General features: G+C 56.8%; 2 protein-coding genes across 2 annotated transcripts in view; both read left to right on the top strand.

The window, feature by feature from the left end:
* The window catches only part of TIMP2 (TIMP metallopeptidase inhibitor 2), a 43815-nt gene that overhangs the window by 6823 nt on the left and 22514 nt on the right, over positions 1 to 14478 (top strand). The gene's annotated exons all lie outside the window — the stretch shown is intronic.
* CEP295NL (CEP295 N-terminal like) lies at positions 10954 to 13127 on the top strand. Its single transcript, XM_027626258.1, is given in 3 exon segments — positions 10954 to 12367; positions 12370 to 12783; positions 12786 to 13127. Coding segments are annotated over 3 exon segments (1620 nt in total). The 5' UTR covers positions 10954 to 11493; the 3' UTR covers positions 13118 to 13127.

Genomic DNA, 14478 nt, shown 5'->3' with positions numbered 1-14478 from the left:
TCACCACTGGTGGCTTTTTTGGTGGCAATTCACTGGCTTTTCTTTATGTGGTTTTCTGTGTATCTTTATCTCATAAAGAAGCGTGTACACATTTAAATGTGCATAGAGAGAAAAGTCTGGAAGGGTGTCCATCAAAATTCTAGGCAGCGGGTGAGATCAAGGGCAATTTCTATTTCCTTTTTTTATCTGCATTTTCTAAATTTTGTTAGATTCATGTGTCTTAGGCAGATAATTGTTTCCAAGTTGAAAGGCGCCTGGGGATAGATGTGGAGGGACAGGGAGGTGAGGGTTTCCTCAGGAGGGGGGAGGCGGCGGAGGGGCCCCCATGTGATAGGGTGAGGGCGCTGAGCCTGGGGGGGCCACCTGACACTGCCTCGGGTCCCCTGAGAAACCGTCACCCAGAGGGTTGGTTGCTCCTTGAGAAGCCTATCGTCCTTCATGTGCCTCAGAGACAGGCTGCTTTCTGTCGGCTTCACTGAGCTGCCGTTCGCGTGCCGCTCACCTGTTCAAGGTGTCCAAGCTGGTCTCGAGCACAGTCACGGGGTTGTGCGGCTTTGAGCTGGGCCGCGGAGCTGAGTGGTTGCAGGAGGCGGGTCGGTGCGCAGAGCCGGGCAGGGAACCCTTTCGTCCCTTTCCCGACCCAGGCCGAGCCCGGGGCCGAGAGGTGAGGGCCGGCTGCCCGTGTGTGCTGCCTGTTGCTGGCCGCCCTCTCCCCTTTGCCTGCTTGAGAAGCAGCGATGCCCCTGGGGTGCCATTCCCCGAACTGACCCCAAAGATGCAGAGAATCCACCGCCCCCCCCCCCCCCTTCTGGGGTCTTGAGCAGGTGAGCAAAGTGGCCTGGATGAGGCAGAAGTGAGCTTCGAGGCAAAACCCTGGCTTTCTGCTGGGGGATGTGCCACAGGCGGGAGCCCCTGAGATCTCCTCAGCGTGTCCTGGAGGCAGGACCTGGCCTGGGTTGATGCTTTATTGGTCTCTTTCTGATCTATAGTCTGGAGGCCTTGGTGGGGCGTTCCTGGCCGCCCCATCAGGGCTGGGGGCACCGTCACAGACCCGGCGAAGCACAGGGTCCTGCAGCAGGCTCTGTCGACACCCCCTGCATATACTCCAAGGCCCTGGTTAACAAATCAACAGCTGATTCTTTACCAAGGGCAGAATGAGGAAATGGACCGACATTTTAGAGAAAAAAGACAAAGTGGAAGGTATTGGGAGCAAAAAGCCAGCCAGAACTGGTTCTGAAGCCCGACTCTGTGCCTGAGGCTCCTTTCCCTCTTCCGTACAAGCAGGGTGAAACTCCTCGAGATGATGGCCTGGTAGATGCTAGTAAATCTCTGCCGGGCGAGCCTAGTGCAGACGCCAGGGACCACCCCCCCCCCGCCATCAGCTCCCCCCCCCCCCCGCCGTCGGTAGTCCCCGCAGCGCACCTCGCATGCTGAGCTCCAGCTCGGCGCTCTGGCTGGAGCTCCTGTCCCAGGTGGGACAGGAAAATAAACCTCTCCTCTCCATTCCCGGCCGACTCTCAGCACTGAAGCCCAGCCCGCCTATTGCGTCCAGCTCGCTCCTGCTACCTACCTGCTTGCTCCCATCCGGATGGGGCATTCAGGGCACGCGGATGGAGGAGGGCTGTGTACTTCCTCACGATCACACAAGCTCACAACACCAAAGAGAAATCGTACCGTTGCGGGTCTGCGGCCCTGCCTTTGCCGAGCCACTCTGCCTGGTCACTCCAGGGGTTGAGAATCCACTCTGCTGAGTCGGCTGACCCTCCGCAGGCCACCATGTCCTCCCCTGGGTCCCGTGACGTGCAGGAGAGTGGAAGGCAAGGACGGGTGGCCGAGGAGAGCCAGGAACCTGTTGCAGGCAGAGACGGGGGGCAACAATCCCGTCGGCTTGCGTGTCTCGCATGCTTGCACGTACCCAACGGAGTCTGCACTCACAGTGACCTCACCACCAGGGGCCCCAACACCGAGGAAGATTACCCGAGCCTTTGCCCGTGGTCACAGGGCTACTGAGTGTCCCTGCTGCAACCCTAGCTGGTCACTAGAGGCCAGGTGCTTTCAAGAGACAGCATTCCTTCAGTCACCAGCCAGGGAGAGGACTTTGGCCACCCGTGGGCTTCAAGTCCGAGGTGGATTGTTCTGTTCAGAGGACAGAATCCATCTCGGGGCGCCTGGGTGGCTCAGTTGGTTGAGCGACTGCCTTCGGCTCGGGTCATGATCCCGGAGTCCCGGGATCGAGTCCCGCATCGGGCTCCTGGCTCAGCGGGGAGCCTGCTTCTCCCTCTGACCTTCTCCCCTCTCATGCTGTTTCTCTCTCTCTCTCTCTCTCAAATAAATAAATAAAATCTTAAAAAAAAAAAAAAAAAGAATCCATCTCACGATGATGCTGATGACTCCGCGACAGGGTGGCTTGGGGGGCCCACACAAGGCTCCCTGCTTTTTGGGCAAAGGGTCGTTAGTTGGACATGTGCGCACAGTTCTCTCCTGGGAGTGTTTGTCTAGCTTTTAACCTCCTCTCCTTCAATGTCTGTGGGAGAAAGGGACCAGCCTGGCGTTTCAGGAGGGAGAGGCTCTAGCGCAGAGCCGGGAGGCGTGCTGCCCGTCCCGGGTTCTCGGTCATGACATCTTGTTTCCTTGGCCCAGATGGCTCCAGGACAGAGAATGAAGGAACAAATCTATGGTGGTCTTTTGCTCTGTGTGCACTGTTCTGGAAGGCAGGGATCAAAAACACGAGACACATCCTCCCCAGTCCTACATCTCTTAGATAAAAACATCCCCTGTCTCCGCCGTTCCAGCGCAGAAGGACTTCCCATCTCTCTCCTGACTTGCAGGGGCTCGGTGAGGCAGGTGAGGCCCGTGTCCGTGTCCTCTCCTGTGTGGGTGGGGAGGGGTTGGATGACTCACCCAAGGTCATGCCACCGAGGGCTCCTGCCAAGAATGGAAGGAGCCCGGTCCTGGCACGAGTCCCTGGAAGCGGGATTGGATGTCACAGCGCTGGACTTCCCATTGCTCAGCTCATCTGGCTACGAGGCTTGTTGTCCTTGGAAGGGCTTGACTATAGGTATATGCTGTCTTAACCTGAGCACTTGGGAGGCTTGGAAGCGCATTTTGGCAGTGCGGCTCGAGGGCTTTAAACATAAGTCTCCCCTCTGATCAGGCAACTCGTGTATCTAGGCAATAATTGAGGACACATGCTAGCATTTAGGCAGGAGGATATTCATCTCCGTCTTGTTTGTCTTAGGGAAACGTTAGAAACACCTACACGCACAGCAGCAGGGGGAGTGGTGAAATAAATCACAGCTTCGGAAGCTCCCCAGGACCAAATGGTATACAATTTTTTTTTTTACTGTAACACGTTCAGATAGAGGGGGTGAAATTAGACTTTCTTTCACAAGCATGTGTTTTCTAATTTTCCTATGATGAGCGTGAGTGATACGTGTAATTTTGGAAAGTTACAGCTCACTAAAGTGAGGGTCTAATTGCAGAGCGCAGTAGCAGGGGGCCCGGATGTTCAGAGCTGGTGGGGTCCGACGCCCAGCGTTAGAGCCAGAGAGGAGGGATGGGAGCTGCCTTCCAGGATTTGCTGAGGGAGTGTTAGGAGGACTAGGCGTGGGAGAAATGTCCTCAATCCAGAAGCAGCAGCGAAAGGATGTTGGTGGTGGCCATGCTGGAACATTCCAGAAGGCCATCAGAGGCCGTCTGAGCGGCAACATTTGGATGCCATGTTTATCTGCCTCCCCCGCCCCCCAGATCTTGTCTCTTGCTTGAGGGGGGTATACAAGACCACACTGCAGAGGCCAAGGGGTCGGAGGGTATTCGCTGCAGAAGGAGAAGACTGTATCTATAGGACCAAGAAGAGCGACCCCAACAAAAGTGGGTGGAGGGGGTGGGCTGTGGTTGAGAACTTCCCGTGGGAAGACTTCCTCCGAGGGACCTTCCAGCCCCAGACAAAGGCTTTTGTCCCTGAGACTCCCACGCTTCAGCCAAGTTCCTGTTACTAACTTTCTCCTCTCAAGAAACCAAACCCCGAGATCTGTTGCTTTGACTTCTTAGGGCCAAAGTCCTGTTCCCCAAACTAAATTTCTTAGTTGTGAGATTCGTGGAGAGTGCCCCTAGCCCTAGAAACGAGGTCAGTCATGTCCGACTTCTTACTTTGGGTGGGTGGGTGGGTGGCCCACAGGGGCCTGGGCCAGGAGCCCTTCTTCCCCACCCCCAGGGAGTCCCGCTCAACAGTGACACCCTGGAGCAGCAGATGTCCCCACCTGAGTGGGAACAGATGCTCTCCCTGCGGGGTGAGGGGCGGCAGGCGTCGCGGGGATCCCTGACTTTGATGTGGGACAGCTCGGAAGAGTGAGCCCCTGGCAGGGAGTGCCGGTACGTGCTGCCAGGCTGGGGAAGAAAGGATTTTCTCCCCCAGAGCCCCTCCTTAAACACCAAAAGGGCACACGTGCCAGGACCTTCCTGATGTCTCACGCAGGCCATCCCCCTGCTTGTCACCCCAGCTGTTTTGAGCCAAATCTTTGTGATTGCTGGACCCACAACAGGGGTCCTGCCAGGCACTGGCCCTCTGGCTGGCTCGTCGCTGTCCCTGACTTCACCCCGGCTCTGATGTCACAGGCCAGCAGCTCTGTCGTTCCCGCGGCAGCAGCCTGCCATAGTTCACCAGCGGGGGCAGACGCCAGGCTGCTGGTGGAGGTGGGGAGCTGCGATTCCAGCCTGCTTTGGCCAGTGGGCCCCAGAGACCCCCGTGCAGGCCCTCCGAAGTTCCCGCAGTGCCCGCCGTTTGGTGAGGCTCCTGCAGGGGCCTTGGGAAGTGGGCCGGTCAGGGTGGCCAGGCCACATGCCCAGAGGGCTAATTTGAAAGTCCTGTACTGTGGGGCTCTCCGTATGCAGTTGGATGGAAGGATGGGGGGTAGGACGGGGTTGGGGAGGAACGTGGTTGTTTGAGGGAGTGGGGAGAGGCCGTCGTGTGGCAGGAACAGCTGTTAGTCATGGGGACCCCGGACCTACCCGGTGTCCCTGGAGTCTGAGGTTGCAGGGAACCCCGTTGATTGACATTGTTGAGGGACGTTTAGTAAGCCACCAGTCGGGTTAGCCGTACGTGGCCCACCTGGCTAGCCTGGTCTCTCCCAAGAGTTTGGAAGAGTCTGGGCCTCGTCCTGAGTCTGAAGGTGGTCCAGGGGATAACGGAGACACAGGCCTGGCAGCCTGTCCATCTTGGCCTTCGAGAACTGTCCCAGACAGGCTGTACATCAGGGTGATTGATGATGAAATGCACAGATTTAGAAGCCCCCACCCCAGGATTTTGGTGCAAAAATCTGCCATGGGGACTGGCCAGGACTCCTGTCTACCACTGCCCCAGCGATTCTGATGCAGCTGGTCCAAAACCCAGCTGGCTTTAGGAACTACCACTCTGGAACTTGGCTGAGGGTCAGGAAGTGGGCAAACCTCGAGGCTCTGGGTGTCACAGAGTGTATTTTTAGAGGCTAGAGCTCAGGGAAATGGAGTTAAAAATATTTCTGATGTTACCGGGCTTGGCTTGGATGCCTCCAGTGATGAGTGTCTCACTACCTACCAAGTCAGCCCAGTGATTTCAAGACAATCCTGTAGGAAGTGCTTCTTTCCACCTGGCCAGTTTCTGCCTCCCTGTAATGTGTTCTCAGTCTAGCTCAGTCATCTGGAGGCACGCACCGTAAGTACCATCCTCTTTCCCAAAAGACGTACTGAGCATTTGGGTGTTTCTAATGGTGATGAGTGCTGTTATTTCCACCATTTCACAGAGGCGCAAACCGAGGCATCCGGAGTTAGGAAACTGGCACCAGGTCACACAGCTAATACTCTTAACCACCACACTGTGCTGTTCTAGACTCTTCTATCACCTGAGAGCTCCACTCCAAACATTCTTGGTTCCTTAGGACTTTTCTTCCTCGGACAGGTTTTTCATTCTCCTCCTGAACTCAGGCAACGGCCTCTCCCTGCCTCGTTGAACACTCACTATAGAGTTTTTCTGAATTCTTTCTGGGAAGTCCAGTCTCTCCACTATTTAGGTTTTCTCCTTATTTAGTGAAGTTGCACAGTTCTCATTTATCGTCTCTTTCTTAATTAGGTGAATTCATAAGCGTTTCAATAGTTACACTTTGATTATGAAACTTTCCATCGACATTGTCGAAGTAGACACTGTGAGCTACCTCTTTAAGGTTGTTTAGACACACGTCTGTCAGCTGCGTACACGTGGGCTCCAGCTCAGCTCGCCAGGGCCTGGAACGCCCAGCTCGGGTCTGACCCGGGTGTCGCCGGGCTGGGCTATTGCCCTGCTTGTTCTAGGCTCCTCTGTCCCCACGGGGAAAGATCACACCGCCTCTGTGGGTGGCCACACATCTCTGCTGCCCTGCTCCCACTCTGCACTTGTGCAGTTGGATTTGGGGGGCCCACGTGCGAGTTGTAAATGTCTTCCCAGTACATGGTGCCTTGTTAGATTTGGCCAGGTATTCAAGCCCGTTAAAAATCTTCTGAGCTGGGGGCACCTGGGTGGCTCAGTCGTTGGGCATCTGCCTTCGGCTTGGGTCGTGGTCCCGGGGTCCTGGGATCGAGCCCCGCATCTGGCTGCCTGCTCCGTGGGAGGCCTGCTTCTCCCTCTCCCACTCCCCCTGCTTGCGTTCCCTCTCTCGCTGTGTCTCTCTCTGTGTCAAATAAATAAATAAAATCTTAAAAAAAAAAAAATCTTCTGAGCTGCAAGGGCGCCTGGGTGGCTCAGTCCGTGAAGCATCTGACTCTTGATTTCGGCTCAGGTCATGATCTCAGGGTCATGAGATCGAGCCCTGCGTCGGGCTCCACGCTCAGTGGGGAGTCTGCTTGGGATTCTCTCTCCCTTCCTCTCCCTCTGCCCCCCCCCCCCGCTGTCTCGCTTGCTCTAAATAAGTAAATAAAATCTTAAAAACATCTTCTGAGCTGGCGGTGTACCTTCCAACAGCACAGCTCTGTGTCCCTGCGGGTACTTGGGTGCTGGCTGTCTGCAGCTAGACTTGGTACTTTTAGAGTCACACACTCCTGGGCTTGACTCGCAGAAGAGCCGTCCGTGCCCCGGGCCACAGACTCTCTTGATTCTCCAGACACAGTTTTAGCCGCTCCCCGTGTGGGTGCCAGGCCACTGGAAAAAAGGAGGCTAGGGTGCTGTCCCTGTGTTTGTGTCTCACAGCCAGGCAGGAGGACAAAGGAAGCTATAAAGAGTCAACCTGTAGAACCCAGATTATATTCTGGGGTCATTTCCTGTAGAGGCACTCTGTCCTACATATATTTTTTTTCTTCCTTTATTTTTTTGGTCCTGTGCATTTTAAAAGCCCTAAAGGAATTCCTTATGTTTTAGTCCAAAAGATGATCTGGAGTGTTCCAAAAAAGGTCAGACTTGATCTGTGGACTCTCAGAAGACAGAAATGATTAACTTCACACATGAAACAGTAAGCTTTAGCTGATGGGGGCTTTTTTGTGTCTATTTTTATATATGTTTCAAAGAAGAAGTGCTAGACCGTGTCACCCAGGCGCCCAGTCTGTAGGCCTTTGGAGAAAGGCAGGAGCATTTCTCTCATTGCTGCAGAGGTCGGGGGACGTCCTTGGAGGAAGGAGGGACCGGACCTAGCCTGGGGAAATGTGGGTAGGGTTGAGGAAGAAGAACTCACATGAGCACAACTCTGGCCCTGGACCTGGGTGGGGCGGGGGTGGGGGGGTCAAGGAGCCCAGCTGGGTAGGGGAGCTGGATCAGGAGCTGCCGGCATGTTCTCGGGCCCACAGGCCAGGGATTGTTGACCTTGTTGGGAATTGCCCTTGGGAGCTGGTGAACTGACCAGGGTCTGGGCACCTCCCTGCAGACGCAGGGCCCAGGATTCTGCCTTTTTTTTTTTTTTTTTAAGATTTTATTTATTTGACAGAGAGAGACACAGCGAGAGAGGGAACACAAGCAGGGGGAGTGGGAGAGGGAGAAGCAGCTCCCCGCTGAGCAGGGAGCCCGATGTGGGGCTCGATCCCAGGACCCTGGGATCATGGTGACCTGAGCCGAAGGAAGATGCTTAATGACTGAGGCACCCAGGCGCCCCAGGAATCTGCATTTTAACTGGCAGCTCAGCGGACCGTGCTGCAGGCGGCCTGTGGACGGTGCCGGGACACCTGCTGGCATGGGCAGTGGGGCACCAGTGAAGATACCCCTGGCTGAGTGAGTGGGGGCTGTAGCCGGGTGTGGAGGTGTTGGGGTCAGGCTCGGGGCAGCGGGGAGGCAGAGAGCCTGATTAGGAGTCTTGGAGAAGGGGCTCAGGTGGGGTAAGAGGCTGGGAGGAGGCAGATGGGAGACACGGATACTGGGTAGAGCCGTTTGCTAGGACCACCTTACTCAAAGTGTGGTCCCCGGACCCGAGTATCGCATCCCCTGAGAGCTCCTTACAAGTCAGAAGGTCGGCCTCACCCCAGACCTGCTGGATCAAAATACGACTCTTAACAAGATTCAGGAGGCACTATGCTGGCTTTTTGCCTTTCAGTGTTTAAGGAAAGTACTTGAATGGGAACGGGGAGGGTGGTTCATTTGATGGAACTCCAGTAAAAACACAAGGAAAACACTAAGGCCCATCCCGTAGCACAGAGGCTAAGCGCCTCTCGCGAGAGTGGGAGGTCAGGTGATAAGTTCACCCCAGGACAGAGTCCTAGCTCCCAGCTCTGACCTCCCTCAGCTGCAGGGTGGGTGACTCAGATCAGGGGTCTGCCTGCTCGGATTTGAACCCTTCCTGTACTGCTGATGAGCTGTGTGGCCTTAGGCAAGTTACTTCACCTCTCTGAGTCTCAGTTTCTGCGTCAGAACACGGGGATAGGGCTAGAGCTCACCTGCCGCGGTGCGACCAGGCGAGAGGGATGGCCTGTGCCACGCGGGTCTACCATCAGTGAGGTCTACATGGTGATCAATGTCCAGTCCACACAGCAAGCTCCGTTTTCTTCGTGCACGTTACCGCGTTAGGTTAAATGTCCGTGAAATCGCATATAGTCCCATGGGCACAGATGAGCCCTCAGATCACGTTGTGCGTTCCGAGAATAGGGTACGTGCAAGGTGGATGGACTCCCCAGGCTCCCTGGGGGTGTGTGATGTCCACCGCGTGTCATCCTGACTCTGCCACCACGGACATCGTTCTGGGGGGTCTGGGGCCCCACTAGCACCTACAGCGTCCTCACAACAGATGCCAACACTTGGAGGGCGGGGGGATCTGTCCCAACCAACCGCCACAGATCAGCCGCGTAACCACCCACCGAGCGCAGGCCAGCCCACCCGCAGGCTCTGAGCCTGCCCGTGAGGATGGGCCACAGGCCACACAGTCCCTCTGTGTTTCCACGGCTTTGGTCTGGGCACGTGCTCTTCCTTTCTCTTGGGCGTGCGCTGAGGCATGCGGTTGCTGGGACATATGGTAAATCTGCGTCTACCTTTTCAAAATCGGCCAAACTGTTTTCCAAAACGGCTGCACCGTGTCGCATTCCGCCAGCAGCGTGGGAGGATTCTGGCTGCTCCGCGTGCTCACCGACACGTGTTACGGTCCGTCTGTTTCGTTACTGCCATCCCGGTGGGCGCAAACGGTCCCTCGTAGCTTCCGCGTGCACCCCCCTCCCCATGAAAGCCGGTGCTAAAATCTCACGCTTTATGAGCCGCGTGCCTCCTCTTTAGTCAAGTGTCTATTTTTTTTTCCCGTTTAAAACTTGGATTATTTGTCTTATTACATCTTGAGTGGTTTATATAATCTGGATTCAAGCCTTGTGTTGTGTATGTGATTTGCAGGTACTTCCTGCCACTCTGTGCCTTTTGTTCTTACCGATGAATGATGTCTCTTGGCATGCCAAGGTGTTTAGGATCAATAACGCCTTCTTAGCCAGTCTCTTTGGTTGGTTGTGCTTTGGGGATCGTATCCGAGAGATCTTTGCCCAACTCAAGGTCACGAAGATACCCTTATGTCTCCCGCTGAAGCTGTAGCTTTAGACCTTCCGTTAAGGTCTGTGCTCCATTTTGAGTTCGTTTTTATGGGTGGTGTATGATTTTGCATGTGGCTATCCAACTGTCCCAGCACGATCTGTTGAGAAAACACCCGAACTGTTCCTTCCCCCGTCGAATTCCCACGGCACCTCTGCGAATCCCCGCCACTCACGTTCAGCTCCCCAGCTCTCTCTCTCCCCCTCTTCTTGCTCATCGTGGTGGTTGGCAGAGTGGCTGGATGGAATGCTAACCGCTATTCCAAGTGTCTCACCAGATGATCACATTAACCAAAAGCCGGCGGCTGTGCGAGCAGCCTTGGCCGGTCAAATGTGGACCACATGCCAGCTGTGTGATCTGGGTTAAATTTCTTCATCGGTCCCTGCCTCAGTTTCCCCAGCTGTGAACCAGGGGTCCTGGTAGCCCCTTACCTCACAGGGTTATTGTAAGAAAGATGGGCAGATACACGTAACTGATGTTCTGTGGATGCAGTATTGTTTTCCAACTCCAGCCATGCCTCTGGGCCGGCCTTGCTCCCTGAAAGCCGAGAGGGGTGGTGGAGGGGCTCTCGGCACAGCCTGCAGCTGTCCGGGAAGGGGCTCCTTTAGCCCACCGGTCTGGCTGGTTTTGACATCAGCTGCTGGTAGACACAGTGTGAGTCCACACTTTTTTGGTGTAAATTCCCCTCCTTTTCTAGGAGGGCCTGCAGGGCACCGGTCCCTTCCGGATGCCAATGTGTTCCCTTCCGATAACCCCACGAGAGAAGAACTGCGAATCCTGAAAACAGAAGCTTAAGCCCCCTCTGATTGGTTTGCAATGGATTCTAGTACCACGCACGCGTGCACGCACACACACCTGCACACGTGCACACGCGCTTGCACACACACCCAGCCTGACAGGCTCCTTCACCACCTTTTCTTCCTCCCATTTGTGAGCAGCTCCCCCTGCAGAGCCCAGACACTTGCACCCTTCCACCCCTGCCTAGGGTGGGGGTCTCTGCCTTGGCACTGTTGACACGGGGGCTGAGCCACTGTTCATTGTGGGGATCTCTTGGCCAACGCAGGATGTCGGGCAGTGTCCCTGGCCTGCCTGCACTCGATGCTGCCCCTCCCCACAGTTATGACAACAAAAAATGTCCCCAGACGTTGCCACATGTCCCCTGGAGAGCAAAAACCACACCCCGCTGAAAACAGCTGCCACACAGGGTCTCATTAAAGGTGCGCAAGACAAACTGGGAACCAAGTCCGGACCCTTGCGGGCAGGTCTTGGCAAAAGTGACCCAGAGGGACGCGTTTTAGAGCTCGTCCTGCATTCAGAGCTGCGTGTGCCTTGTCTCCAGGGGCTTGCTCTTCTCAGAACGCTCCGGGCAGCAGAGTGTGTCCTGGGCTTGTGGACCCGGCACGAGACAGCTGTGGCAAGTGTGGCCCCTCCACCCGCCGGCGCCGTGACTCCCCACTCTTGGTTCCCACCACCTTCGCTCTGAAGCCGTGTCTGCCCAGGTCACCGACATGAAAAGAAATGCAGACCGAGCCGCTCAGCTGAGTCCCAGCCCCAACCACGAGGCCTCGCGTTTGAGGGAGAAGCACGGGTTACTGCAAGTCCGCAAGAAAGGAGCCCGCGCCCTGCAGAGACGACAAGACCTTCCGCCGCGGAAGAGCCCGCAGCGCCTGGCCGAGGAGCTGGAGGCTGGGTGGCAGGAGGCCCCCAGCCAGCAAGTCCGGGGCCTGGAGCGGCCGCATTGAACACATCTGTCAGGTGCGGGGGCAGGACAGGCCAGGGAGCCCCTGCCTGACTCGGAGGGGCCGGCCCAGCAAGGAGCAGCCTGGCCGCAGAGGGCCAGGGAGAAGCACAGAGCAGCCGTCAGGGAAGAGAAGAGTCGCAGAGAAGAGCTAGTCGGACGGCAGCCTTGGCGCACCAAGTCCCAGAGGAAAGCGGTGGGCGTGGAGAAGCAGGGGGCTCCCAGAGCTGCTGGCCGGACCCGTCACCCCCTCTGCCCCCGTGAGAAGAATAAGGGCAAGCGAGCGCCTTCGATGAAGACCCGTGGTGGCCGCCATCCCGCTGAGCCCCGGGAGGGCAGAGGGGTGCACATAGAAGAGTTCTTGGCTGCTGCAGGGGAGCTCGAGCGTTGGGAGAAAGAGGGGAGAGAAGGAGCCCGGGATGGGCGGAGGCAGCCGGGAAAGGGGGCGGCTCCTCCTGGTTAAGGCCCGGACCACAACTATCCGGATCAGAGTCCCAAGGGAAAAGCAGACCTAGAAGAGCTGTGGCCCATTGGCTGGACCCCCGGGGTGAGGGGGAGGAGCGCGCCCCAGGCGTCTCCGTGCCGGCGCAGGGACAAGAGCAGGTGGCAGAGGGAGCTTGAGTTTGCCTTCCAGGAGCTGTTTAACACAGAGAGCTGAAGACACACCTGAACTTGCACCTTGCAGCAGGGCCCGGGGTGGATTGGAGCGCCAGGGAAGAGCTCGGCCTCTCCGAGGTGCAGGAGTGTAGAGGTGAGCCCCAGAGGGACAAGACAGCGGTGGGTGCAGAGGCGGACGTGCAGCCTGGCGGGGGGCCCACGTGCCCAGTGCAGGCAGACGCCCACCAGACCGAGCCCCAGACCAGCTTGAAGGAGTTCCTGAACAAGCTCAAGAACCAGAAATATCTCCGGTTGGCCACGTTCCCATGTAAGACCAAGAGTGAACCATTGTCTCCCAAGGCAAGAGTATTTATTGGTGAAGAGAACCGGCTCCTTGGCGGCACGGGCTCTGGACAAGCAGCAGCCAGACCGGACCCGCTGGTGGAGGGCCCCTGGGGGGGTTGTGGCAGGGACTGGGTGGGCAGCTGGAGCTGTGGCACCGGACGGGCCCCCCGGGGCTGAGCTGGGAAGCCCACTCCCAGGCCGGGCTGGAAGAGCAGAGAGAACAGAGAAGGGCGTGCCTGGCTCGCCTGAAGTCTTACTCCTCCCTAGACCAGGAGAAGGAAGGGGCATGTGAGCACGGCACCACTTCCCTCTGGGCCCCCAGCTTCATGGATGATGACAAGCACAGTCAGATGATCCGTGACCTTCAGCAGCAAACTGAAGAGCAAAACAAGTTGCACAAGCAATTTCTTGAAGAAGCCAGGAAACACTTGCAAGAGTTTCAGAGGATATGATAAGAGCGAGAGTCCCACCCACGATAAATACATCACTGATAGCGAGCGTGATGCCGGAAATGGTACCCGAGCCTCTGCGAGTCTGTGTGCGTGTCCCCTGCTCAGACCCCGGCGCGCCACCTGTCCCCCCGACGGCCTGTGGGGTGCGTCCTCCTTCCCCGGGCCTGCCTTCGCACCAAGTCCCGTCTGGGAAGGCTCCCTGGCACAACCACGGGAACCTGGCTGGCAGGGCGCCCAGGTGGGTCCTGGGGCTGAGGCTGTGCCCGCACGGGCCACGAGCACAGCCGGAGATTCAGGTGAAGGAGGGAGTCCAGATGTTTTGGCCACGTAAATGCTGCACTTTCAGGGGCATCCAAGGTCAAGCCGGCACGGTTTCAAAAGATACATCATTTGTTCCTTAGCGATTGGCTGGGACATGAATGGGGACATTGCGCTCAAACCTCTTTCGTCTTTCAAGCCAACAAAACCAAGCTCATTTCATGGGACCTGGCTTAGGATATTCTTGTCACTCTAACGTTGGGAAGTGAGACAGAGGAAGAGACAGGCAGAGGAGAAGCAGGAGGGAGAGACGAAAGAGAAGACAGGGCCCCAGACAAGAAAGGGGAGGGGTCCCCAGCAACGTGGCCTGCCGGGTGCCTCCTCCTGGGGCTGGAGTGGCGGGGGCGCCTGGCTGACTGGTCAGTGTCCCACCCCCGGCTGCACCCCTGACCTGGCAGCTGGGCGGGAGGGGGTTCGCCTGCCAGTTGCAGATAATACTTAAGAGTCTGGAGCAGGGGTGGATGGACGCACTTCTTCTGTAGAGGGCCAGATAGTAAACCATCCACCTTTGCCAGCCCACCAGTCCCCGTGGCCACGAGCCACCCCTGCCACTGCGCCTCGAACGCAGCCATAGACAACACGTGAGTGAATGGGCGGGGCCAGGTTCTGGTAAGACTTTATTTACAAAAATAGGGGGGTGTCTGCGTGCGGACCTCAAGCCACAGTTGGGCAACCCCTGGACCGGTGTATGAAGGATGTGGCTACCTCCCTCCCTCCCTCTCTCCCTCCCCAGGACCTCAGACGCACTCAGTTGGATCATCCGTTTTCAGTCATGATGCATTTGTATCATCAGTCCATGAATGGCCTTCTCTCCTTTAGTGTCTATTTCCTGGATAACATAGTGAACAATTGTGAGCCCACCCTCCGAACCCAAGATCTAAAATATTTGCTCAAAACCAGCTTCTACCCGTGTGCTCCTTCCCTGTTCTGTTCCTCCTTAGCTACATGCCTGCTCAACTTGGGGTTTGTCCCTCCATTTCTCCCTGCGGGGCGCGCAGGGAGATATGGGGTGACCCAGTCCCGTGAGATACCTGAGCTGGGCT

Source organism: Zalophus californianus, chromosome 16 (assembly GCF_009762305.2).
Source record: "Zalophus californianus isolate mZalCal1 chromosome 16, mZalCal1.pri.v2, whole genome shotgun sequence".
Lineage (NCBI taxonomy): Eukaryota > Metazoa > Chordata > Mammalia > Carnivora > Otariidae > Zalophus > Zalophus californianus.
Note: the sequence above shows the minus strand (reverse complement) of the source record. Positions and strands in the feature narration are given on the sequence as shown.